General features: G+C 42.5%; 1 protein-coding gene across 3 annotated transcripts in view; it reads right to left on the reverse strand.

Annotated features, from left to right (window-relative positions):
- SBF2 (SET binding factor 2) overlaps window positions 1–27548 on the reverse strand; it is a 487110-nt gene that overhangs the window by 191159 nt on the left and 268403 nt on the right. For all 3 annotated transcript variants that reach the window (XM_019476811.2, XM_019476810.2, XM_059722672.1), the window contains 8 exons: window positions 19614–19746; window positions 18282–18390; window positions 15336–15449; window positions 12810–12887; window positions 10881–10994; window positions 9369–9497; window positions 8325–8423; window positions 5–209 (listed from right to left, as the gene is read on the reverse strand). In XM_019476811.2, the coding sequence (XP_019332356.1) occupies window positions 5–209; window positions 8325–8423; window positions 9369–9497; window positions 10881–10994; window positions 12810–12887; window positions 15336–15449; window positions 18282–18390; window positions 19614–19746 (981 nt within the window). The remainder of the gene's footprint in view (window positions 1–4; window positions 210–8324; window positions 8424–9368; window positions 9498–10880; window positions 10995–12809; window positions 12888–15335; window positions 15450–18281; window positions 18391–19613; window positions 19747–27548) is intronic.

Consider the following 27548-nt stretch of genomic DNA (forward strand, 5'->3'; position numbering starts at 1 on the left):
ATACCAACAGATGGACCAGCAGGAACCACACATTTCTTTTCCAGACGAGTAGCAGGTGGTGCACTTTGGTTCTTAGCAATGCCTTCTTGGATTAGCTCCTGAACCCGGCTCTCATTAATCTTGGGAAAAGGAAGGATGTGAACACGCAAATGGGATCCCTCAGTGGGCCGTGGGACTTTCTGGAAAGCTGTATGAGGATTTGGATTCTCCTGCAACCAAAAATATAACATCTTACATTAAAATATCAATATTTCATATATTAGCAACAGGATATCTTGGAACATGGACAAATAAAAAATAATAATATGTGGTGGCTCAGTGACTAAGGTGGAAAATATGTTCACTATTGAAAACAGCACCATAACCTTTTAGGATTAAATGCAATTTTTGCACAAAGACAAAACTTTTCTTCAATACAGGTATAGACTGTTTAGTTTGTAGAAAATGAAGTCCAACTTCAGTCATATCTGGGTTATACTTATGCTTAATGACCTGAGAATCTGTATCTTTTAAGTGAAGTTCTGTTCAAAATTCACCCCCCAAAACCCTTCATTGTAACTTTTCCAACTTTGTTTTATGACATTAAGAAATGTTATGAACAGTTTAAGACTTGAATAAGCTTGCATGATACTGAAGTGAAATATTGAAAAATGTTCTTTTAGATTTGGAGCTTCAAAAAAACCTAATTTTGTTGTTAGGCCAGCAGTGTAATTGTGGGGGAGAAGGGGCAGTATAGGAGGCACAGCAGCAGCTGCTCCTCCAACTGCAGGAGCTGGGTACGGAGAGACAGCAGCAGCAGCCAGGGTCTTTGAGTCTCTGGGGCAGGTAATAAATACTGCCTTACCTTCTTCTGTCCCATCCCTTCCTACTGCTCTCCAGTGCTTGTCACCCCACTGCCTCCAAGAAGCAAGGAAGTTTTCCCCAGGGTGAAAAACTTAGATATTACCACATAATGCAACTCAGTGAAGAAAAGGAAACAACTGCTTAAATTTGGCCAGTTTATTTTCATTTCATGGCTAATTCATAGTTATCCTAAACACTAAATGATATTTTTACTCTTGGGAAGATTGAAGAGTGGCATGACATATAACTATTTCACTCCACTGAGTATCTGACATATGTAGATGTGTCCAGGCAGGCATATACCACAGAGATAACCATTCTCTCAGACTGCTCCCAAAGTCATCTATTTGCTCATATTGGATTCTCCCAGTTTCATTCATGCCCAAGGCTTACATGGTTACTCCTTTCGGCTTTCTGGAGAATGACCAATGTACAATATTAACAGAAAATATTTTCATTCTGTACAATTTCACAAGGTAAAAATGTACCAATGTGTACTTCACTTTATTACTACAAGAGCTGGTGTGGATATGCTTCTGTAACTAAACTTTCTACCAATAAGGAAGATCAAGATGCTATATAGCTCATTACTTGCATTTCAGAAGACATAGATACAGGGCTGTCCCTAGAGGGGTACAAATTGGGGTGAGCGCCCCGGGCCCTGTGCTTTGGGGGGCCCCACAGAGTGGGGTGGAGCAGCAGCGGCTCTGCGTGTAGCTGCTAGCTACCTGCCCCCCACTGCTGATGCTGACACTGGCATCGGCAGCAGCAGCTTCTTCGGGTCCAGGGCATGGATCGGAGTGGGAGCAGGGCCCCGCATGGGCTGATTGGTCCTGGGCCCCGCACCCTGCTCGAGTCAGCTCTGCATAGATAAAATGGACCAAGAGGAAAAGAAGGGTGCAACTATGTGGGAAAGGCATAAATAACAAAAACTTGGGAGAAGTCTCTGAATAAGACAAAATGGAAAAAAGTTTGCAGGTTATCACATCCACCCAATGCAAAGTTAATGGCTCCCTAAAACTATTAGGAGAATAGGAAAGTAGGGCTGGAAACAGACCCCTGGGCAAGGCAGAACCATCCCTGACTAATCCATCCCAGCCAAGTGTTTGTCTAACCTGCTCCTGAAAATGTTCAAGGATGGAAATTCCATGACTTCTCTAGGTAGCCTGTTCCAATGCTTGACCGTACCCATGGTCAGAAAGTTCTTCCTAATCTCTAACCTAAATTTCTTCTGCCACAGCTTGAGGTCATTGCTCTTTGTCCTGTTCTCTATAGCCAGAGAAAAGTCCATCTCCATCCTCTGTAATTGTCCTTCAGGGATTTGGAGACTTATCAAAAATCTCTTTTCAGTCTTCTCTTTTCCAGACTAAATAACCCTAGTTCTTTTAGCCTTTCCTCATGAGTCTTACTTCCCAGGCACCTAATCAGTTCCACTACTCTGCACTGGACTCCTTCCAATCTGTCCACATTCTACTTGAAGTGTGGGGCCCAAAAATGAACACAGTATTCCAGGTGAGGCTGCACCAGTGTTGAATAGTGTGGAAGATTCACTTCCCTTTATCTGTAAGTGACACCCTGTTAATACAACCCAAGATGCTGTTGGCTTTTTTTGCAAGAAGAGCACATTGTTGGTTCATATTCAGCTTATGCTCCACTATAAGCCCCAGGTCCTTCAGTACTGTAGCCTAGCCAATCATTCCCAGTCTGTATTTGTGCATGCAATTATTCTGTCCCAAATTCAAGACTGCACTTGTCCTTGTTGAATTTTATCTGACTGGTTGTAGATTATTTTTTCAGTCTACCCAGGGGCATTGTGGATCCTAGCCCTGATATTTTTCAGGTTCTGCTTTTCCTCCAGCCCTAGGTGGCCTAAGAATCCTGACTTCCATCATACTCCCTAGAATAACAGACCTCAGTATTGGCAGGAATTGTACTATACTCACTTAAGACGTCTCTTTTCTCATCTTTACCCATTGCTCTTTTATTTCATAGGCGTTTGGGAATGTATTTACCAAAATGAATGTTTTCATATGATTGGGACCACTGTTCATAGCTGCAGTGATTTCTGAATATGCTTGCTCCATGAAAAGCATTTAAAATTATTCAGGATCAGTTGAATTTTAAAAAGGTGAAGAAGAAATGCCAATTCACATTCATTTATTGTTATGAGTTACTACCAATTTTATAGTCTAAAGAAAAAGAAAATAGAGGCAGACCCTTTGGGTAAAAAAGAAATCTTGTGTAACTATATTCATAGCAGCCCACGAAAGTAACTAATTTATCCTTTCCATTAGTATGATCTCTGCTTTAGTGACTAAATAATTACTATCACAATGGCCTTAAATTTCAGTCTCCGTGTTAATGTGCAATATAACATGCAACACTAATGATAATAATTTAGTAAGTTTCTCTGACTGCCTTGTCTCCTTGGGATATCTCCTTTCCAGAGATCCGGGTTTTCCATTTCGCATGGAAAAAAGAGAAAAACGTGGATTTTTCCCTTTGTCTGAGGAAAAAGTAGGTATCTCATTTGAACAGAGAAACCTTCAGATTTTTAAGTTTTTCAAAGAGCTCTCTGCAGGCTGGCAGAGTTCCAGCTTGCAAGTGGCTGGAAGGGAGTAGGAGGAGGGCAGTCAGGCAGGGGGTACCATTTGCATTTATATGCACCCGGCCTCCAGGCAGCCTGGAGAGCAGCTCCTGTAGGTAAGCGGCAGTGGGGGATTGAGGCCCCTATAGGGAGGGAGAGAGGAAGGGGGTTGGGCGGGGCTGGGGCTGCTAATGCATGGCCGCAGGGCCCCAACAGGGAGTGGGACAAGGCTGTGGGTGAAACCGGCTTCCCACCACTGCATGTACTCTCAGGGAAGCAGGGGGGAGTCGTGCCTACCAGATCTGTGTGTGGGAAGGGGGTGGGCATGGGCTGTCTGCTGGCAGGCTCAGGCCCCCACGCTACTGTTTGCTGCTGCTAGCTCCACTCTGCCCTGGCAAGATGTCCCTGGCATGCTGCAGTGCCGGGTCGCACCCACTGGGCTGTATAGGTCCTGGGGGAGGACAACAGGGCAGGAGCCTGAGCCTGCAGGGGGCAGCCCATGCCCGCCCCATGCACAGATCTGTGGGTCACAGGTCCCATCCCTGGCCGTGCATGCAGAGGCAGAGATGCCCTCCCTGCCACAGGAGGCAGGCAGCAGGGTGGGAGCTGGGCTCCGCTCCACTACAGCAGCCACTGCCTCCTGCTGGGGAGAGGGCTGTGGACCTGGGTCCCTGGCCCCATAGTCCTGGCAACAGGGGGCCCCCTCTTGCAGGGCTGGGGGGCCAGGGGGCTGTGGGTGGGGGGTGAGGGGCACCAGCAGAGCTGGAGGGGCTATGGGGGGAGTGAGGGGCATGAGCAGGGCCAAGGAGCTTGGGGAGGGTGGGGTTAGAGGCACCAGCAGGGCCGGGGGACCTGTGGGGGGGACTAAGGGGCCTTTCATTTTAATCACTGATTTGAGGGGGGTTTATCAGGGAATTTGTGATTTTTTTATCACCGAAACCCAGGATCCCTGGATTTTTTGTTCTGGCTCTGTGAGCTGTCTTGGAATCTCTCTATACCACTACTGCTGCAGTGGTTACTCTCAGATGCAGATTTATATAATTTACCTCTGATTCATAACATTTGAAATCCAGGAAACACCATTTGATCATCTGGTCTGACTTGCATATCATAAAAGGTTAAATTTCTCCACAGGTTCTCCCTATGCAAGGTCAATAACTTTTTGCTATGAGATCTTCAAATCAAGAGATACAGAATCTACCATTTCCCTTAATAGTTTGTTTCAAATACCCTCACTGTTAACATTTTGCATGCTATTTCAAATTTTGATTAGTAATACTAATACATTTAGTATTAATAGCACTGTAGCCCATTGGCCCTGATAGATTAATGTCAGATTAACTGCAGTACTTACTCTCCCCTTGGCTGCATCTTGGGATACACTATTAACCAGGCTCATAAGATTACTAATTATTTGTAGTGTGGTAGCATGTAAGAGTTCCATTGATCAAAGTCCTATTGTATTAGTGCTGTACAAACGCAATGAGTTAGCAGAAAAACACATTAGACACGAGACAATAACTAGATACAAAAAAAGCCCTCTAGGAACACCAGATAACAATGAGGCTGTACTGACCAGCATGAGAATTAGCAGTCAGCCTGTACTAACTTATCAAACCAATATTAAGATCTTCGTAGGCAAAGATGCAGAGGAGAGTTTTAAGGAGAGATATTAAACAAGACAATAAAGTAGATGTTGGTGATGGAGGCTGACATTATAAATGGAGCAGAGGTAGACAATAATATTTGAGCAGTGTGCAAGAAATGGTAGGTAGTGGAGGGGACAGGCCACGAAGTAAGGATGACTTACTCATGGTGTGTGTGAAGAGAGCCGTTGGAGAAATGCATTGAAGTGAGTGCAATGCTTGAACTGATGAACCAGAAAAACAATTTTTATAGCAGCACTGTGAATGGATATGCATGGAACAAGGCTCCATTTCTCATGGTCAAAAAAGATAATGCAGGAGTCATGATGAGAAATGATCATGATGGTAAGGACCTGTATGTCTATATGACACTGAAGCACTTCAAATTTGAAACACATCTTATTGGAATGGTATTTGAAGTGCTTCAAAAATATGTGCTTGATCAGGTTTTACCTTAATTGGAACAAATATGTAATGAATTCAAATTAGGAAGCTTTGAGCTATCCTAAAATTTGTTTGGTAACATACAGGATGTATAGTCAATGGGGGTATTCTTAATGAATCAAGTCTTTCTCTCTCAGATACTTCCAGGGAAGACTACTAATGCTTAATATGTAAGCAGGAAAGTCAACTGACAAATTATATTTGAGACCTTTTTTCAGATGATGCCAACGTGTCACAGCATATTAGAATTGCATACATGTCACATTATATATTTGTGTAAGAATGTTAAGAAAACAAATTCATGAGGTCAGTCTTTAACAACTGTCAGTTTTCAATTTCCCAGCCAACTTTATCAAACTTGGCTGAACCTACAGTATTGTTGTAGTGTAGTATCATTAGCTTTTCATTCCCACAGCCTTCTACAATTACCAAGATAGAAGAGGTTTTGCTAAAGCTTAACCAAAAAATGCAAGTTTAAAAATGAAAAGATCTGGACTTGAATGGAAACTGATAGTTTAATGTACAGTACAGACTTTGGAAGTTTCCTTGCTAGGTGGCCAAGAGAGGGAGGTATAGGGGCCAGGAGGAAGAGAGCAATTTAGAGGGTGTGTAGTTCAGTGAGATGGTTGCTACCCTAGAAAACCACAGTTAGTATGGCAAGGATTTAAAATAATAGCATTTAAAATAAAGTTAGAATACCAGGATTTCATCCAAAATAAAAAGCAAATGGGTCACCACTGCTTTAAAGTGTGGTTGAAAAGAAATTAACAAGACAAAAACAATTCAGCAATCTAGATTGTAAACTGGTGTTTTAGGAAACAAAAACTGAGGATAAATTTAGAAGCACAGTGAAAATAAAAAGATGGTAGGCTGAAATTTTCAGGCCCTTTTTTAAGGGGAAACAACAGAGTTTCTACTCCAGCAGAACAAGAAATCTAATACAGCTTGTATCAAACCCTGCTGCAAAATGCATTCAGTTTTCCAAAGATAAACTATACCAAGACACTATTCATTGTATAATGGAAACATCTAAAATGCAAAATTTGTCCCTGCAGGTTGGCCAAGGCACTTAGCTTGAAAGCCAGGTCTCCGGGTGCGGCTGATCTTGCCAGCTAGAGCCTGGGTTTCTTACTTCCTGGGTGAATATCCGAACCACACAGTTATGGGCACTAAACCATGGGAGGGCTATTGTCCCCCTTGTCTTCTGCTTCCGTTTCCCAGGCTTATACTCACGTATGTGCCCAGACAATGCACAGCCTACTATGCTTGCTCAGGTGTCAACAGTGCAAAGGAAGGGCCCAAAACAGCTACAGGCCTAAAAAAAACAGGCTTTAGATGCAGAAAGGAAAAAAAAATTCTGCATTTAGTGGGTGCTGACAAATAAAGTTCCATGAGTAGGAGCACACCCCCAAGCCAACAGAAGTTCACCTGTTTGGTGGGGGGTGGGAGAGGAGGAAATAGAGCCTGCCTGCAGGTGAGCAGCAAGCTGAGGAGCCGCCCTGCTTCCCAACCAAGGAATTGCCCCTGTCCCTAGTAGAGATGCACCAATATAGTGATCCATATCATATTGGCACTGATAAAAGGAAAATTGACATTATCGGAAATCAGCTTTTATTGGTCAGCGTGGCTGATAACGTCACTGATAAATGCCCCATACATGTGTGCAGCCACAGTGTGCACGTGGCCAGGAATGTAGCCTGGCAACTTGGAGAGCAGCAGCAGGCCCATAAGTCGGGGAGGGGGAGGAAGGGGCAGATCAAGGCTCCTACGGTGAGGAGGGAATGGAGCAGGGGCAGAGGTGGGGTGTGGGACAGAGCCGCAGGATGCATGTTTGGGAGGCACAGGAAGGGCGGGTCCCTGTTGCTGCATGCACCCCCCGGGGAAGCATGGGGGGCACGTACCCCCTAGATTTGTGTGCAGGGCAAGAGTGGGCTGCCTACTGTGGGCTCAGGGCTGGGGGCTGTGCTAGCCTCTTCCTGGTGGGGGGGCTGGACCAGGGCTGTGCTTGGGGGGAGGCAGGGGTGGGACAAGTGGGGTGGCACTGGGAGGGGGACTTAAGGTGAATAGCACAGCTATCAGCGGGGAGGGAGAGGGGAGGAGGAGGAAGGGGGAAGCCAGCAGCAGTGAGCTGCTAGCTGGACTTTTGCCCAGGCTGATCTGGAGGTGGGGGGTGGATCAGAGCCCCCCTACCTTGTGGCCTCCCACCCCACAGCCACCCTGGCTGGGGTACTGGGGGGAGCTGGGCCAAGGCCACGAGACAGAGACGCTCCAATCCACCCCCCTGCCTCCAGCTCAGACAGAGCAAGCTAGCAGCTTGTGCTGCTGTTTCTTCCCCATGCTCCTCCCCACCACAGCTCAGCTCAGGTCCCTCGCTCATTTTCCTCCCCCTCCTCCCTTCTGCGCTACTGAAAGCCCCAGGAGTAGGGGTAGGCTGCATTAGCCCAGTCCCAAATATGCAAAAAATTAACCCTAGGGAATACAAGTTCCCTAAGGCACTGTAAAACAGAGCACTTTCACCTGACACCTCATTTGAGAAGGGTTAATTTTTTGTGCAGTCAGCCACTTTAAAAGCACTCTGAAGCCATGCACCTGTCACAGCAGAGCTGGAGAGTGATTTTAGGGACCTGATCATGTGAGAAATGTAACTCCTGTCTGCACCCAGTGTGCTTACATCAAGGAGTTTTCTGCCTAACTTTTGGAACGTACGTTGCACATCATGAAGGTATCATATTATGTAATGTAGTGAAGTATTATCAGTATTATCAAAACACTCTATAGCCAATACAGGGATACAATAAACTTACATTTTTTAATAGTTGTTCTGCAAGCTCTCGGACGTGCTTCAGCATTTTTGGTGGATTGCCTTCATCAGCTTTAATTCGTTCCACTTCAAAAGCTACCAACTTAAAACGTGTTTAGAGATGTTAAAAAACAGCTTACAAAGATATCTTTGCTAATACAAAAGTATGTAACAAACATATTATCCATAAAATACACAGAACTTTGGATAATGAAAGATCTCTTGCTTCTAGGAAATGGTACAGAATTTCTCAGGTGAATTATCAGGAATTTTTGCTTTTCTCTGAAGCCTTAAAATCATATTCCTAGCCAACCAGGTACAAAAAACCTATGTTCTTAAAGCAGTCATTTAATGGCTGTAATACTTTAGTCGGTATTTCTGTACAACACTATTCCCATATAGAAGTAATAGTGAGTGTTCTCATTTTTTGTTACTAAACATTCAGGTAATAAAAAAAGTTATTCATTGTGCCTGCATCTGACTCTTTTTTAGACAAAAATTTAGAAGACAGGCCTCTGGGTGGGGATAAATTGAAGATCCCATTTCATTTTTATAATAGAAGATATCTGCCCCAGTTTCCTTTGCCAGGCATGCATTCCACATATTAATATATAATAGTTATCATTGAATTAATAGTATTTATTAATGTATTGATACATTTAATTAATATTTATTTCCAGAAACTTTCTTAAATTATTCAAAATAATTCTGGACTAGAGCGTTACCCATTATAAAGTTCCAAATCTAATTATAAAAACAGTATTACAATGACTTGCACAAGTTTAACCTTCTTTGTGAGTTCTCCTTGTGCCTCTGTGTGTGTAAAATTATATACATTTATGTTGGTTACAGAATGAGGACTTCAGAAGACAATATATTCTATATATTTTCTAGTGCTCTATCTGTCCTATTTACGATATAAGTCCTATTTATGATATAATATGACATAGAAGCTTTTAAATAACTTATTTCTAACATACCGAAATATCCAACCTAAAATTTTGACTTCTTTGAATATAAGGCATACCTTAAACAATACAGTGCTTACCTCATCAAAGAGATCACAAGATCTGTAAGGAGGGCCTCTCTCTGACACAAAACCAGCAAATGCCATTCCACTGAGGACTTTGGTAAGGAAGTCATTCTCAATCAAGCCTCGCTGGCCTAAGAAGGCTGCCTGCAGTGACAGTAGACAGGAATTTACCACTTTACAGTTATCAAACATTGTCAAAACAAACACTCTTATTTCAATCCTTGGATCCTTCATAGGCAAAACATTTTCTTCTGTTTATTACAAATGCAAAGTACTTGTAAAAATACTGGATGTGAATTACATATCTTTTAAACTAAATCAAGCATATTGGAATTGAGAGCTGGTTAGCCCTCTTAGTCTCAAGTCAGACAGAAAGTAGAGCAGGGTGGCTTCCTTAGGCTAGAAATAGATGTCACTGACTGAAGCAGATGAACTGTGCTGGGATCTGTTTCACTGGTTGAAAAACACGTTGCCCTTTGTCCCACCCTTGATGGTGTGGGACAAGGGGCAATGTGACATCCTCGCTTTCCCCACTCATCTAGACTCATCCCCCACAATCACAGGGGACAGGTCTGTCTGAGTATGAAAAGTGGGGCATTCCTGGGGCTCTCAAACCCCCAGAACACCTGCCTGGGGTGGCTGGAGGGTGCAAGGAGCTCAGGCTACCTGTACTTTCCTGTCACAGAACAGATGTCTGGTACAATAAAGTAGCAGAGTCTGTTACTACCTTTTGTTGCACCACAGCAATTTTTAAGAATATTTTGCTACCAGTTTTCTTTTATCTGAAAAGTCCAGGAAGGAAGATTCAAACTAATTCTCATTGCACCCCATGATGGCTGTATGGTGCACACTCACTGAATTCTCTGAGCTCACCAGCATGTCAGCACAACTCTTGCCCAAGCTCTCTGAGCTCACCCGCTGGTCAGCATGAGCTTTTGCTGCAGCCCCTGCTTTCACACAACTTTGAAGCCTGGGGTGCAGGGGAGGATGAGCACCACAGTTGCTTGTCTCCTCTTTTTCTCTGCCACTGAATTCCATGGGGGTTGGGGAGAGCAAGGGAGGGCAAGCTGTAGCACCACTTAACCTCTTGGCTCCAGAGCTATGTGAAAGCAAGGGCTGTGGTAAGCTGAGAGCACACAGCATATACAGAGTTCTGGAAAAAGTGGCACTGACATGCAAGTGATCTCAGTGGCACTACTCACCTTGCCAAGATGCTGGATCCGACTATGATTCTAATTATACAGTAACGCTATTCTTTTAACTGTAGATTTAATTTCTTGAAATTCATTAAGTACTGCCAAAATTACATTTGGGGGGTTTTGCTTTAAATTAACATGTATCCTTTGCTAGATTGTTATATTATGTTCACTACTTGATTTGTAATACCAAAATTATCACTCTTATATAAGATACCAACTATATGGCAATGTAAAATTAAATTCCAAGATTTGATATTTGAAATGGCTTCAAAAAGTAAGTACATGAGAGAAATTCATATACATAAAAACAAACTTATTTCTCTTTTACCTTATGGAAATGAATGACTGGTTCAGCATGAATTCTGATCAGCTGAAGGCATGACCTGTATCCTTGGAAGAGTTGTGCAAAGAATCGCAAGAAAATTGCTCGCACTTCTTTATCCTGAAAATGAAAATGAAGTATCTTGGAAACAATATTTTATCTATAATTCTTCCTCCTCAGCCTTATTATCACACAATGTTACAAACTTTTATTCATTCTTCAAATACAGCAAAAATGTCAAAACAATATAATGCACCGTATATACCAAACAGAGACCTTCATATTTTTATGTTACATACAGATACACACTTATATAGAGTTAATTTGTCATTTGGCATAAGAATCATATCTGCTTCCAATCACTTTGTCACTTCATACTACTAGATTTCACTTTGCCACCTAAACAGACTCTTAGCCAATCAGTTCTTCTGGCATCCAAACTGCGAGTTGTTTTAGGACTCCAATTTTATAATGCCTCATTCAAATGCATTTTAAAAATATGAACTTTCACTTGAAAAATAAAGTCACTAAACACTTCTAGAGCAAAATTAATCTGATATGAACAGCTAAAGCTTGCAGTGGATTGTTTTGGAAGTAGATTTCTGTAGTTACATATAAAATTCTATCAATTTTTACATGCCTGTGCTGGATTTCACTGCAAGTATATTTGGTGGCATTCTCTCCATTTATAAATTAAATTTAGGATTCAATAAAAGCTAGCCTTATTGGCAAATACAAGCTTATTTCAAGCCTAGACAACACTCACCTCTGAGTAACTTCCAGTAACTTGTACCAAAAATCGATGTCAAACAAACAGAATCAGTGTTTTTTGTTAAAAAGAAATTATACAAAATTATTGGGATTAATATTGCGATATGAACCATGCCAATTTATAACTATGTCACCCACCAATGATGAAATCGTGGCTCAAATTATGTCAATGTGACTTCTACCATTGATTTCAGCAAAACCAGGGGTTTACTTCTAGTCTTCAGGGGTGAAAAATAAATCTCGTAGGATCCAGACAGAAGTAATTTTTTTAATGCTTCCAAGTGAAATGCACCTGGAAATGCATCTAAAAAGAAGGGTTTCAGCCAGATGCATATGTATGGTCTCTGTGGCTCCACCCAAAACAGACACAGATGCATGTTACCATAGCTTTCCAGCCAAGGGCACTAAAGAGGGCAGAGGATGTCTTCCAGAGAGGTGGGAGAGGGGCTCCCCACCACCCACATTTTGACTCACCAGCCCCAATCCCCTCTATCTCTCCTCTTTCCCCCTCAGACAGTGGACAGGTAGAAAGGATTGGGCTGAGAACCCTGAACATGTCTGTGAGCTCCCTAGCCCTACCACCTCTAGCCTCAATTCATTCTACCTCAGCAATCTCCCTCTCTCTGGAGGAAAGAGGCAAAAGAGACTGAGTGAAGAGATAAACACTGCCAGTGAGGGAGGGCCCTAATGAGGAAGCAGCCAGGACTGAGGAGTGGGATCCAGAGGCTGTGCAGCCTGCAGGCTGTCACTCAGTATCTGCAGGCTGTCATTGTATAGATGCAATAAAAAAAAAGCAAAACTCTGCAAAACAGTACCTCATTTAAAGAGGTACAATTTTGCAGAATCTCTATTGCTTTTGGAACATTTCAAAAGGGCATATACACTTTGAGTTGGAGCTTTTGCCCTCTGAAATATTTCAAAGGCATTTGTAACATTTCAGTTTTTACTTCTGTCCATACCGTTACAGGTGAACTACAAAGAAACAGGAAAAATGGGAAAGATGTTGCATTTGTAAATTAAGTCATGCTATTTTAACCTAGACACTGCCTACTCTGTCATGGAGAATACAGTAAAACACAGAAATACAGTTTCTTAAGAAAGCTTATTTTAAATAATTAATATTGTTCTGTTCAGTAAAAAAAAAAAGTCATAAAGAATTTTTACCAGCATTTTTGAATGCGATAAAGCTGTTCGTGGTGGAGGGAATGCATAATCTGCTGTTTCCAAATCAGGATGTAAAACCTAGAACATTTTTAAATGAATGAAATATTCAAGTAGTCTTGTACAGGAAGCAAAATTTCCCTCCCACCACCCCTGATTTCTTCCTATTCATAATCATTGCAATGTAAATGCTTTAAAATAAAACACAAAATTAAGTCCTAACTGCTGTGCAGAGATAAGGGATTAAGTATCTTTGGGCAACAGATGTAATAGATATTATATGCAATAGACTTTAGTAGGTGTGGAAAGCCCCCGTATCTATCTGAAATGTCTCAAACAGCGTTAAATGAATATATTCATTTATGTCATTATCATGTCTATCTGTTTTTCTTACCAAATTCAGTTTTGTAGAGATTTACACCTAGTTGACTTACAATAACTGTGAGATGGAATGTTAAAAGAAAGTTCTAAAATATGAATGGAAAATCTCAAGGGTAGGATGTTTGGGGTATGTGTTAGGTTTTTGTTTGTTTTTTTAAAGGTTAACCCTGAAATTGCTGTTGCTTTGCAGACAGCATTTTCTTGTGCATTATGTACAAGCAATACTTACTGATATGAACTGAACAGAACTGAATGTGAATATGCTTAACTTTACACTTGGAAAATGGATTACATTTGCAAGTCAGATTTGTAAAGTTACTAGTTAATAAATACTTCTAAGTATTAATTTGAAGTTCTATAATATCTTTTGTCCAATGATCTCAATATATTTAGTAAGTACTAACAATCTTCAGAAAGCGTGAGGGAACAGAAGTAATATCCCTATTTTACTTTTATATGAGTGGATTCACTGCAACGTTAAGATACTCATCCAAATTCAATGACAAAGTCAGGGTAAGACAATTAAGTTGTCTCAGATATATTATGCCCAGTAAAAATGCCCTCTCTCTATTGAAATTATAACCGATGGTTTCAAACATGGCTAGTTATTTTGGGTTTCCATCTTAGCTTAAGAGATCTAATTCTACATAAAATCCTGAGCATTCACTAAAAATAAAATGCCTTTAAGGTGTTTTATATTGGGATGCCAAAACTGAGGCATGTACTACGACTGGCCACTTGAAAATGTTGTCCTGTTATGATTACTTTGTTTACGTAATAACTAAGCTATTTTATTTTTTTTTAAGTCCTAGGGCCCCCATATTTCAAGTTCTAATGTTGGGACAGTGCATAAAATATTAATGCACATTCTCAATATCAGCGTTGCATCCCATTGTCTTTTTTTTAACTTCTTGAGGTTAGAGCTTTTGCCTGAACCACAGGAAGATATACATGTGAAATGACCATGGATGACCTCCATTGTGGTAAACCCATAAAAGAGAGAAGGAAAGAGAGGAGGATGACAGCAGGAAACCAAAGTACATCTCCACTGCTATAAAATTTTTGGTGGGAAATCAGTCCCTGTTTGGGATTGTTCCCACTGGTTAGACCAGCTATGTTTAATATTGAAACAAGTGCTTTTCAGTTTTTGAGAATGCTGGAAAACGGCAATTTACTTTCAATGACAGGAAACTAAACCACTGTTGTAGTGATTCCTCAGTGTGGAATGATAATAAAGCATAAAACAATATTTACTTCAACAGGTCAGTTCTTCCTTAACAATTCTTGAACCATGCCTTATAGTAATTTAAAATCTAAGTGGATTTCTTGGAACTCTGCACATAATTATAAAGAAACCAAGGGAAATAATAGTAAAAGCAGCTAAATTGTCAGTAACAACTGTTAGAACAGTAAGGTTGAGATGTCATTTGAATCGCATTATTAGGAAGGAAAAAGTAATTTTCTTCCCTTGGATTTTGAAACTATAAGTGAGTTGTCATAAGCTATAAATGAATGTAATGGTCAGAGGTATTAATTACAAATTAAGTTAACAGTTCTTTTAAGAAGAGTTTTCTTAGTAGAGTACTATGTGCAGTATTAAGCATATAAAGTTGAAAGGTATTTAGATTCTAGAAGGAGCATAGAAAACGGCAGCCAGGCCCACTTGAGGTCTGATTCTGCAAAACTCCCATTAAATTTAGCAAGGAGCAGCTTTTAGGAGGAAAGACTTCATAAACTGAATAGGATGGGTCAAACAGCACTGAAATAAATTCACTAGCTTCAATAAAGTTGATCTTAAGAACATCAAGATAGACTTGTCTGCCAAAGAGCAGAATGACAGGCTTCTAGGACATATGTAGAATATTTTCTTTAGAATTCCATACATTTCATAGATTCATAGACATTAGGGCTGGAAGGGACCTCAGAAGATCATCGAGTCCAGCCCCCCGCCCGAAGGCAGGAAGTCAGCTGGGGTCATAGGATCCTAGCAAGATAAGCATCCATATTTATGGTACTCAGACAGAATGATGCATTTAGCAATCAATTATTTTTAAAGCTGCATTAGTAATTTTTCTAATGGACTCATGATTGAATATTATATTTCTTCTGTTTACAAACTGGAAAGTTATATTAGGAAACGTGACTTACTAGAGAAAGAGCTGTTTGAGTTTGATGCAGCAGTGGTTCTGGGAGCTGAGAAAGATGAATACATTCAGGAATTTTAATTGTGCCTCCATCCAGGTCTGCTATGATTACATCTAACTGTAAGAAACAAATAAATGGCTCATATATAGTATATACCACAAACAGTTAAAATAATAGATTATATTTCATATGTCCCATATAGCTCAACTTAATAAGCTGAAATAATATTACTTTGAATTAAAAAATATTGAACATTTTAATAATATTAATGAATCTAACTGTCGCAGGGCACCCCGGTGCCCCTGCTCCTAGAGAGGAGAAACTGCCAGGGAGAGAGTGAGCGAGCCCTGTCCTGACATAAGGAGCCCAGCTGAGGGTTGCCCGGGTAATGAGCGCAGCTGCGGGTTGCCGGAGCAACTAAGGGGAGCCAGCTGCCTGTAGGAGGCAGGGCCTGGCCCTTATAAAGCTCAGGGCTGAGGCCAGGCTGGCAGTTCTCTGCCAGCCACCGGGGAGGCAGGAGCTCCCTCAGCTAAGATATGGGAAGAAGCCTGAGTTGCAAGTATAGCTCATGATAGCCCTGGAGGCTCGAGCCACGATACTAAGTTATGGCCATGCGGCTTGTAGTTATGTTATAGCCTAGAGGCTTGTACTTTGAGTTTATGTTTTGCTCTGTTTATTACACCGGAGGTTTGGGTGAGGCTGTAGGGGTTGGAGGAGGCCTCATAAAGGGCCCCACGGGAGTGTGGGGGCCCCAGCGCCCGAGGAGGGCGCAGTGTCCTCATAGGGACCCCAGAGAGTGTGGGGTGCCCCAGCGCCAGTGAGGGCGCGGTCTAGCGCCAAGAGGGCGCATTATTTTCATAGCGCCAGTGAAGGCACAGCTTACGCACCAGTGCAGGAGCAACTGGCAGCGAGGAGCGCAACCAGTGGGTTGCGGGCGGGGAACACAGACCCCGGGTTATGTGCGGGGTACATAGACCCCAGCCCCAGAGAGAGGGGCGATTTTATCAGGGAGCCCGAGGTGGGCACGGCAAGCCCCAAAGAGGGGGAGCGCCATATTGAACTATTGGGAAGCCCAGTGTGGGCACGGCGAGCCCCAAAGAGGGGGAGCGCCATATTAGGAAGCCCAGGACGGGCGCAGCAGGTGCCAGCAAGGGCATCACTTGCGGGGTGCATAGACCCCAGCCCCAGGGAGGGGTGATTACTGAGGAGCCCGGGAAGGGCCATACTGAGGAGCCCGAGAGGGGCAATATTGAGGAGCCTGGTAACAGGCTAGCACCGCGGAAAACCCAGGGAAGGGCAAGGTGCTGCGGTGGCCCCCGAGGGGACGGGGAGTAGCAGCGCGGTGAGCCCATATCAGAAAGGGTGGTAGTGCGGTGGGCCCAAAAGACCGGTGGCTCGAGAGGACGTCCAAGAGGGGACTAATCTATTGTAGAGAAGGCCCAAGAGTGGGCATACGTGTATTTTGACCTAACAACGTCTTTCACATCAGCGAGGCTTGGGGCGTGGTATTAGGGGTGGTAGGAGCCACGCACAGCCCATAAGGCTAGGGTGTCCGGGGAACACCCACCATATCGGGAGACCCCTAGGGGTCCAGGAACACACGGGGACAGAGGTCCCGAGTAACCGTGCCCAGGGAGTCATAGGCAGCCTCCCAACCTTATATTTTCCAGCAAGACGTGGCGGGTGAGAACAAGAGGGTGCCTTGGGCTGGCCTTGACACAGAGTGAGGGACCTCGAGGAGATCACGGCCCTCCTAAAGGACCCCGCCGTGACACTAACCATGAAACACTTTGTGAAACGGAAAGAAGTCTAAGTTTTTAAGTACAGCTACTCCTTGCTTAATGTCGTGGTTATGTTCTTGAAAAATGTGATTTTAAGCGAAATGATGTTAAGCGAATCCAAGCATGTCACAGTAGTTACCTACTAGCAGGTAGTGGCCAAACAATGTTATAACTGAACACTGCACAACTTTAAACAAGTATGTTTTCTCCTAGATCAGCGACGTGATAACGAAACATTGTTAACCGGGACGACGTTAATTGAGGAGTACTTGTACTTAGTTTGGTATAGCTAACATCTGATTTCCAGAAATGCCAAGTAACCTTAATTTTAATAAAGTCTGTGTAATCTTCAGATACTTAGTCCCTCTGAAAATCAAGTCTAGTCTCTCCAGAGGAGTGCTTAAAAACTGAGGCACCCCAAATCAAGGACTGCTTAGAAAATGCTGATCTAATGGTATGGACAAATGTACACTGTTAGCTGCTCCTGAAGCAAAGACAGATGCTACTTGGAACGTACATGCACAGAAACAGAATACCAACCTACAATACCCAAATGTAGTTCTATAGATGTCCAGAAAAGACACCCACATAGAATGCTATCCTAGGTGTGCATAAACCTGCAGTAATATAAGTGTAGCAAAACCACTGCATCTTCTACCCTGATTCATTCAAAGACAAATTTAGCTCGCTCACACTACTACAGGTTCATGCACACCTACCAACTACATCATAAAAGCTACTAAGTCCTCCTAAACACTAACCTCCCATCCCCTTTGAAGCCACTACAAATGCATATTTGACCATAACCTAGGTGATTTGTCCAAAGTCACAAAAGAAGTGTGAAGAAGAACTGGAATTAGATCCCTGTTCTGTGAACTTCACATCCTACAATCATAGTTTCAAGTTTCTCTCTCTCATGATTACTTCCCGCTGACAGCTTAGCTATCTGGGCCTTTGTGAAAAAAAAATGGACAATGAAGTCAATCCTTTTCTTTCTTTTATCCTTCTCTCCTCTCCTTTTTATATCAATTATCATCCAACTTTATCTGCTGATACTTTTTTATGGAAAGAATAGTTTTAACTAATAAAGCTGGAAGCACACAGACTCTCTACATCCAAGTATCACAAATGCTATAACACTGACAATATTCTCGGTAGGTATACTTACAAGCTCATGAATGTCATTACGAAAGACAGAATGTACACCAATAATAAAAGGAGTTGGTGAACTGAGAACTTCCAGCAGCTGTGCAGGGAGAATTGGAATATAGGGATAACTGTGAAGAGAATGATTCATAAAAAAGTTAGTTCTTTTTGTCTGCCCCATTACATGAGGAAGTTTTTCTTCAGCTTTCTTTTAGCTACTCAGTTTACTATAACTACTTAATATTTTGTTAAAACAGTGGAGTATTTTTTACACTGATGAGAACATATTACACTCAATGTTAAGAGGACATTCTGGCATTAAAATATCAGGGAGTCCATAAAATGGCTAGGGATAATCACAAAGGACTTGTAATTCCTTTATAAAATGTTACTGCAAAATAGAAACACTTCCTATTTTGGAAAATATATGTAAAGTAAGAAAAAAAGGCATCAAATTAATATGCCTCTTATTAGTGTCTTGTATTGAGCACAGAGATATTTTATTGATTAGATCATTTATGGAGAGGATTTTGAGTTTTAAAAGGCTAGTATACTTGACAGAGAGAGCATTTAGTACAACATATAAAGCAAGTTATTGCCTTTGTACAGTGACAGTTAAAAATAAAATTCCCACATATAAAATGTTGTGAATCAGACACTATATATTTGGGACTAAAGTGAGAATGCTGAGCTATTGTTACTCGTGATTAGAGCCTCACTAAAACCTGGATAAAAAATAATCATTTAGTTTACTACATCTCTAAAAGATTAGACACTGTTTTCAACAACAGTAAGGAACATTATTTCAAAATCCACTTTCATTTTTTTAAATTATTGGATAGTAAAATAAAAGCCTGCCTTTAAATATTTTAAACAATACAAGACTACTGCAAATTTAAAACGAGAAGGATCATTTGCAAACAACTGAATTATAATTGTATTACTTCTGAGCAACTAAAAGCATGCTATGCTATCTTTTAATCTGAAAATGTGGGTTCTAATCTGGATTTCATAAGGAATTTATTGACTGTAGTATGAATACTTGTAAACATTAGAAAACTATCAGATAGGCTGGCACAGATTACTACGTTATTAAAGAAGTTTACAGTTAGAATTAGTGTTGCTGATAGGATTTCTATTGTAGTTTTGTTAAATTATATAAAGCTTCAAATGTAATGCTCATGCAACCAAGCTTCGTAACCAATGAAGTACACCAAATAAACCCCAACTGTTTTTACTCATGAAAGCAGTCCATTCCCTTACATGGTACTGCTCCCATGATTAAAAACAGCTCGCAGCATTATGGGTTTTCAAAATTAAGTCCGAAGGGTCAAAACTGTCTAACAAAACTCACCTGTATTTCAGAGGAAACATTAGAGATTCCAACGCTCTACAGGCATCACTGAGCCTCTGGAAACTTGCCGAGTGAAAAAGAACCTTGTTTTCTGTCAGGACTGCGCAGAACAAACTCAGTACATTTTGGATTCCTTAAAAAAAAAAAAAAAAAGATTTAGAAATCCTGAATACCTTGGCAACACAGAACAAAGAATGAAAATTAAAAAGTCAATTTAGAAAAAAAAATTGTATTACAACTATGAACATGTTACTTTTGGAATGTTATACACATGCTTGTAGTGTGACAAAAAGCTAGCATCTGCACAAAAATGACAGATCTGCCACAAAATGAAGTTTCCAATTAGGAGCAAACCCTTATCGCCAGGGCAGTCTGAATGCACAGCACTCTTATTTTTCTCTTATTTTTCCAGCAGTACAAAGTGCTGAGGCACTTGTAGTGTTGTAATATATGTGTTCCTTAACCCTGTGATTTTTCTCCCTGTTCTTTAAATTGTCAGTTTTGCTGGTTTTCTGCTTTAGAAATTTGTACATCAGTTGAATATTTTCCTGCAGTTATAATTTCTATTACATACTTTCTTTTTCCATCCCGTTTCCAAGCACTTCATTTTCGGAACACAAAACCCAACAACACTTGTGTAATACTGCAAATGGTATTATGGACAACTCTTTATTCTGAAAGTCCAATACTGGTGGCTGATCCAGGCTTAACTTCTAAACCCTTTTGCAATATCTGTGAATAAATCAGACTGTTGACCTTGGCTTATGAAGTTTGCCTGCTAACACATTCATACTTTATCCATAAAAGTATATTCCTGGAATCATTAGGTTAAATGAAGGCCAGTATTGACTTTGCATATGGGTGGAAATATTTAAAGGAGAGCTGACTATTTAAACCACAGGTGTCAAACAGAAGACCTTCGGGCAGAGGGTGGGTCATCTGGCCTGTGGGGATTTAAATCACAGCAGCCAGGAACCAAGGAATCAACGCACTACCACTCAATCCCAGTGCTATGGATTCCAGTCACAGTGCCAGGGTGGCCAGCAGCCAGGGGGTGAAAACCGCCACAGATTTTAGTGTTTGCAGTTGCTGCTGGTGAGTGAAATGGGCAGCGACCACCCACTGGCTGCTGGCCATGCTGACACTGCAGCTCCAGCAGCTGTGGCTCTGGGGGGTTCAGCAGCAGCAGCAGTGTTAATGTCTTGGCTGCTGGCACCGACAGAGCAATGCCAGATTCCCTGTGGTTCAGGTCCAGCTCACCAGGGTTCAAATGAGTTTGACAAGCCAAGCACTGTTTAATTAAGACTAAGGACCAGATTATAAAGCAAATTAAAAATGAGTTTTGTGAGGTAAGAGAATGGACAACAGACTGCCTAGGTCTGGGCTGTTTAATATCTGAGCAGCTAGGGTCTGCATATGGCTTCTGCCATAAAATGTAAGTGTTGCAAAGGCTCCCTGGGATGCCCACATATGGCTAGTGCAGGTATGGCTAGTGCAGGCCATGACCTCATAGTCAGTATTAGCCACCCTCACTGCCACGGGGACAGCGCAAGCCTTCACTACCTCTCCCACCATGCATACAGCACAAGCCCAGGCACTGCTGCATAGGCAAGGGCTCACTGGGCTCCCTCCTATCCTGCTGCCCTGCCCCAGTAACCTCAGCTGCTGCAGCAGAAGGAACAAAGCAGGGAGAGGAGGCTGAGCAGGAGCCACTAGCTGCATGTTAATACTTCATGGGCTAGAGATAGCCTTGATCTCAGTTAAAGACCAATCCACTTCTAGGAAACATTAAAACACACATTTTTTTCTTTAAAACAGAGTTCTATCCTTATAATCAATTGCTGGAATTTTTGAAATCACTAGAGAAATGTTAGAACTTAGCAAATTTCCTTGAGGACACAAACTGTTACCAGTAAGAGGGTTGGCATTATAGATTTAAGGTTTCTGCTTACCGCAAAGGTTTAGCTAACCAATTTTTATTCAACATTTAAAAAAAAAATATGCATATATATTTTCTGGATTGTAACAGTACACTCTGTGTCCCTTTAAAATAAGTAGAATGGAATTTGAATCTTGAATCATTGGAGTCCAGCTATCTTAGAGTGTTTTTTAGAAGTATTGCCTTCTGGCTTCTGAGGAGATAGAATCATAAGTAATACATTACAGGGCAGAGAGGGGCCGTGCAGGAAAGCTGTTTGCTGCTGTGAGCTCTGCACTGCCCTGGCAACGCATCCCTTGCCCATGTGGCAGCAGCGGGAGTGGTGACATGAGGTTGTGCCCCCCCACTGGTGCTACTCGCACAGGGGATGCATCGCCAGGGCAATGCGGAGCTTACAGAAACAAGCAGCTTTCCTGTGCAGCTCTGCTGTTCCCTGCCAGACCAGGTTGCACCCACCGGGACACAGAGGCCCTGGAGGAGGGCAGCAGGGTAAGGAGCTCAAGCCCACAGCATGCACCCACCCATGCCCCATGCACAGATCTGGGGGGCATAGGTCCCCCTGATCGCAGGGGGTGTGCACCACAGCAGGGAGCTGGCTCCATCCCCTGCCCGAGCCCACAGCAGGCAGCAGGGAGGGAGCCAGGTTTTGCTTTGCTGCACCAGGTGCCTTCTGTCAGGGGCAGGGGGCTGTGAACCAGGTCCCTGGCCCTGTAGCCCTGGCAGCTGGAGGTCCCCCCTCCAGGAGGCCTGGGGATACAGAGACCTGGGAAGGGCGGGGTGTGAGAGGCATGAGCAGGGCTGGAGGGGCTATGGGGCGGGAGTGAGGGACATGAGCAGGGCCAAGGGGCTGTGGGGCAGGGAGTGAGGGGCACCAGCAGGGCTGGGAGGCTGGGGGGGGTGGGGAGGGGAGAGTGAGGGGCCTGAGCAGTACCAGGGCTGTGGGGCAGGGAGTGAGGGACATGAGCAGAGCTAGGGCAGCTGTAGAGGCGTGTGAGAGGCATGAGCAGGGCCAGGGGGTTGTGGGGGACTGGGAGTGAATGGCCTTTCATTTTAATCATGGATTTCGGGGGTTTTAATCACATAATATGCAATTTTTTAGCAGGGAAAACCAGGATCCCTAATTATAAGCCATAAACCAAAAGTAGATTGTAAAAAGATTATTAGAAATGATGCTTATATTATGTGATCTTTACTGATACACTCAGGTCCCATCTACATGTTACACTTGCAGAGTGATTAGCTTAAGAAGTTAATCACTTCTTAAGTTGTGACCTTGCCACACATTCAACTAATTAATGATGTAATAAAAGAAGGAAGAAGCCACCAAGTTATTCCACAAAAGACATACAATAACTTTCCGGCTCATCCTTACCACACCATTAATTGAAAGTGTGGCCAGGTGATCCCCTGATGCTGGGAGCCTCATCAGCTGACAGTGTGCACCATATGCCCTCACAGCTGACGAGCCTGCTGTGTAAGATCCTGCCATGGCTGTGAGCCTCGTCAGCTAAAGGGCTTGCAGTCATGGGAGCTTGCTATTTGCTGGTGCAGGGGGAGTGTGGGATCTCGATCCCAGGCTCCCCACTGCACTGGCAATAAGGTATGATTGGAGCTATTCCTCAGTCTCACAATCACACCTCGTGCAAGGCACGTGTGGCATGGCAGGAGGCATAATTGTGTAGATCATGCATCAGACCCTATCACGCCTTCACCTGGATGGCTAGAGGGGCCCTTAAAGTTAAATACAAAATTGAAAATGGTTTTATATAGTTTTATATCCATAACTCCATCCATTCCTTTAAAAATTACAAAAACAGATGCTAAACTGCCAAACAAAATCACAACCTTAGTTTCTGTCCCATAAAAATAATCTAGGTAAATCCTCATTGCTTACATAATTTTCATCTTTTACTAATCCTTTATAAAGCTGGTTAAGTTTATCCAGCCAAATGGATAAAAAGCAACTTCTCCAATAACCTTATTATAAAAGGTGGAAAAAGTATTTTAGATTCTTCAACATATTCTTTCTAGAATCTGAAACATAGCTTTTCAGCTGACTTGCAAACTATCTTATATGAGTTGGCATACTTCTGCTAGTTAGGTCATGATGAAATTACTGATGTTGCAGAATGCAGAATGAATACAACTTTTGAAAAACCCACAAGGATAACAGGAAGATCCCATAATCACATTTTAGAGATGTTGGTCCACTGTTTTCTCAAAACTCACCAGATCAACATGTAAAAAAGAAAGATTTGTGAAAAAGCACAACATGTTTCTCTTCTCTCTCTCTCTCTCTCATAAGACTACTAGAGGACAAAGTTTTGCCTAACATTATTGACTCTGAAAGATATAGAGACAGACAGACTTTTGTTTTAAGCAAAAGTTCCTTTTGAACTCAAATGATAGAAAAATGTCTTTTTTCTATGTCATATTATGCAATGAAGTACTTTATTGAAAAGGTAAGTGTAAAAGAAATATCAGAGTTCTAATACAATTGCTATTCAGTAAATTCTTAATCAGGATCAACATTTTTCCTTTGAAATCATTCTTGAGTACAGGTTTACAATCACATATCAAAGCACTACAGAATTCAAAAAGGTATACGATGAGCTTATATTGTTAAGACGTAGAAAGATAATTAAAATAGGACCGACAAAAACATTGATACGGAAGAAAATAAGATTTACAGTTATAAAAGAACCTTACTATAATTTATAGCTAATGAAGGGTTGCTATGTCATGACTATATGTAACATGTCCCTTTCAATACTGGTGCTTTTTTCCATGGCTATATTTTAAAATGTAATCATGTATTAACAGGATTACCTTGGAAGGTTTTCATTTAAGTGTAGGTTTTACTGTGGCTGCAAGGAGCTGCTTGTTCAACAGTGATTAAGAGGTAATTACTGTTCAGCTATCTTCATAACCTGCCAAACATTTTTTTCTAATTATTTGTACTGGAGCAACTCTTAGGCAAGTTTAATGACCATGAAAACACTTGTATTTGTCTAGCAAACTATTTCTAGTCCTGATGAATTGTTCTTAACATTAACTTGTTTCACTCTTCTCCTTCAAAACATTCAAATCTGATATGAACAACCAACATTTTAGGAGTCTTAAAAAAAGAAATTAAAATCCCCAGTTTAAGTGGTATTCGATAGGGCTGTGTGAAATTTTGGTGGCTGTTTAATTTCTTTTTGGATTTGCACATTTTGACGTTTGAAACACCAAATCCGAAACAAAACAGACCATCCAAAAAATTTCAGGGGCAAGATGCTGTGGGACAGACAGGCAGAGCTGAGCATCCCACAGTGCAAAATCATTCAGGATGTGGAGACTTGGTGGCAGGGCTGTCCCTAGTAGGGGGAGAACTGGGGCAACCACCCCAGGCCCCACACTTCGGGGGGCCCCGCAGAGTGGGGTGCAGCAGCAGTGGTGCAGAGCCGGGCAGAGAGGTGGCTCTGTGTTCAGCCGCTCACTACGCTCCCCCCCACACACACACACCCTGCCAGGGTGAGGAGGCTTGGTGGGACTGCCAGTGGTGCAGCAGCTCCAGGAAATGCCAGGACCGTGGCTCTCCCTGGTGAAAGGCAGGTAGGAGGCGTCATAACCTCCAGCCACTACACACACACACACACACTCCTGGCTAGGGAAAACCCAGACCCATCACATCACGCAGCTTAAGCTGCCTGGGATGCCATCTGTGAGGCATGGGCTTTTGGGTTTAAAACCCTTCATCAGGCTGAGGAAGCATCTAGTTGGTGTGTGTGTGCTCATCTGACTCCCCAGTTACCTCTCCACTTTTACCTGCTACATTGCCCTTTCCCCCTCCCCCTTCCCCTCCCAGCCTTCCTCTCACCCCCTGATGCCTCAATTTCCATTTTCACTGACTGGCTTTCTTGCCGGCATTGCATGACAGCCTTTGGCTTCTTTACTATTCCTTCCATCCAGGAGGAGCACGCACACACCAACTGCAGGTGCTTCCTCAGCCTGACAAAGCTTGCAAACCTGAAAGCTTGCTAAGAAGAATTTCTCCAACTATACTGTTGGTCTAATAAAAGATATCAGATTGACCCTAAGAACCTTGTCTTGGCTATGTCCTTTGACCAACACAGCTACAACCTACACCCCTTAACACACACGTGACATGAGTTTTGCTTTCAGCAGTTTGAGGTGCAGTTTCACAGAAACTCCTGCACCACTCTGCCTGAAACCTGGCAGGCCTCCCTCATGCCTGCACAAGGGGCAATGTATGTGGCAGGACAGGTGCTCATGAAGGCGGCCATTTAATGCCCCGCTCTCACAGCTGGAGGTGGCAGTTTAGTTTCTCATCAGCCAGCTGGGGAAAAACATCTCCCTGCTGAGCTCCCATGCCAGGAAGAGCTGGGAGGTATAAGGGCTGAGGCTATATGGGGAGGAGGAGGCCCCACAACATTCTAGGCATGACTTAAAACTGCACCCTGCCAGGGTTGGGAGGCCTGGGCAGGACTGCCAGTGGCACGGCAGCCCCATGAAATGCCAGGACCACAAACCTCCCCAGTGAAAGGTGGGTAGGAGTAGGAGGCACCTGATAACCTCCAGCCACCACACAGCCCTAGCTGGGGAAAGCCCAGACTTGTAAGATCTTTGAGAGGCCTGAGTCTTACTGGTTGCAGTGGAGTTGTGAGAGTGAGAACAGGGGCTACCATCTCTGCAGTTTTCACCCTGCTGCACCTTAACATACACACACAGTCACACGTCACGAATTTTGCTTGTCAGCAGCCTGAGGTGGTTTCCCAGAAACCCCGCACCTATCTGCTTGAAACCTGGCAGGCTTTACAGCCTCAGTAGGGGTTACAATCCCTGCAGTTTTTATCCCGCTCTGCCTTCACATTCGTACGTCACGAGTTTTGCTTTAAACAGCTTGAGGTGCAGTTTCCCAGAACCCCCTAAACCTATCTCCTTGAAACTTGGCAGGTTTCATGGCCTCATAAGGAGCTAACACCCTTGCAAGTTTCATCTGAATCAGGCAAGAAATGACAAAGGTATAGGCAGTTTTATGATTCCCCCCCATTATAGCCTATGGCTGAAACACAGTTGGAATTCCGAAACAGCTCCAAAACAGTTTTGGCTGAAACAAAACAGGACAGTGATTTGAAACACCAAAATGAATCACTGTCCCTCTGAAACGCCAAATACAAAACAAAACGAAACACAGCCAGTTTGGACAGCCCTATGAAACACAGGTACAAAACGCTGTCCCACTGAAACACTGAAGTCAAAACAAATCACAGGCATTTCGCACAGCCCTGGTATTCACTATACATAGGCATAAGTACAGTATACTTTATACATGCATATCCAAACAATTTGAATATGTACTCAAATTGCATTAATCTGTGCTTTAAATCTTAGTTGGGCATATATTTGTCCATCTATCATGCATTTAAATAAAAGCTCATACAAAAACAGGAGCACAGGTAAGTACCTACATTGTCTGTGAAAATACTTAGTTGTAATATCCCGTGCCATTTGAAACCTGGATTCCAAACTATGAGGGGCACAGAAGCAACTTGAGCTTTTAGCTCAAATAACTGTCTAGAAGCTGTAACCAAGAAAAACAATGCAACTGAAACGGACGGAAAAAAAGAGCGAGAACAGATTAATTGTACAAGACAATGTCACAGTCTGCTAGGGATTATCAAACTGCACAGTATTTTGCAGCTGAGATTCAAAGCCTGTCAGACATATTAGCATTCATCCATACCTCTAACAGTTTACAATGTCCAAAATATAAATCTACCTGGAATGTTTCTGTCTAGAAATGCTTTTTTTCAGTAATGATCCTGGACTGGATGTAGGGAGCTTTGGATTTGGGATGCCTGTAACTTTCACTTCTGGAATATTTTCCTGGATTCTATTGCTGGTAAGACTCTCAGTTCGTATACAGTGTGCTGGAAGTTGCATGGATCATAACTCAATGCTGAAGTTGAGGTGAGTAAGCATTTTTCTAC

Source organism: Alligator mississippiensis, chromosome 2, assembly GCF_030867095.1.
Source record: "Alligator mississippiensis isolate rAllMis1 chromosome 2, rAllMis1, whole genome shotgun sequence".
NCBI lineage: Eukaryota > Metazoa > Chordata > Crocodylia > Alligatoridae > Alligator > Alligator mississippiensis.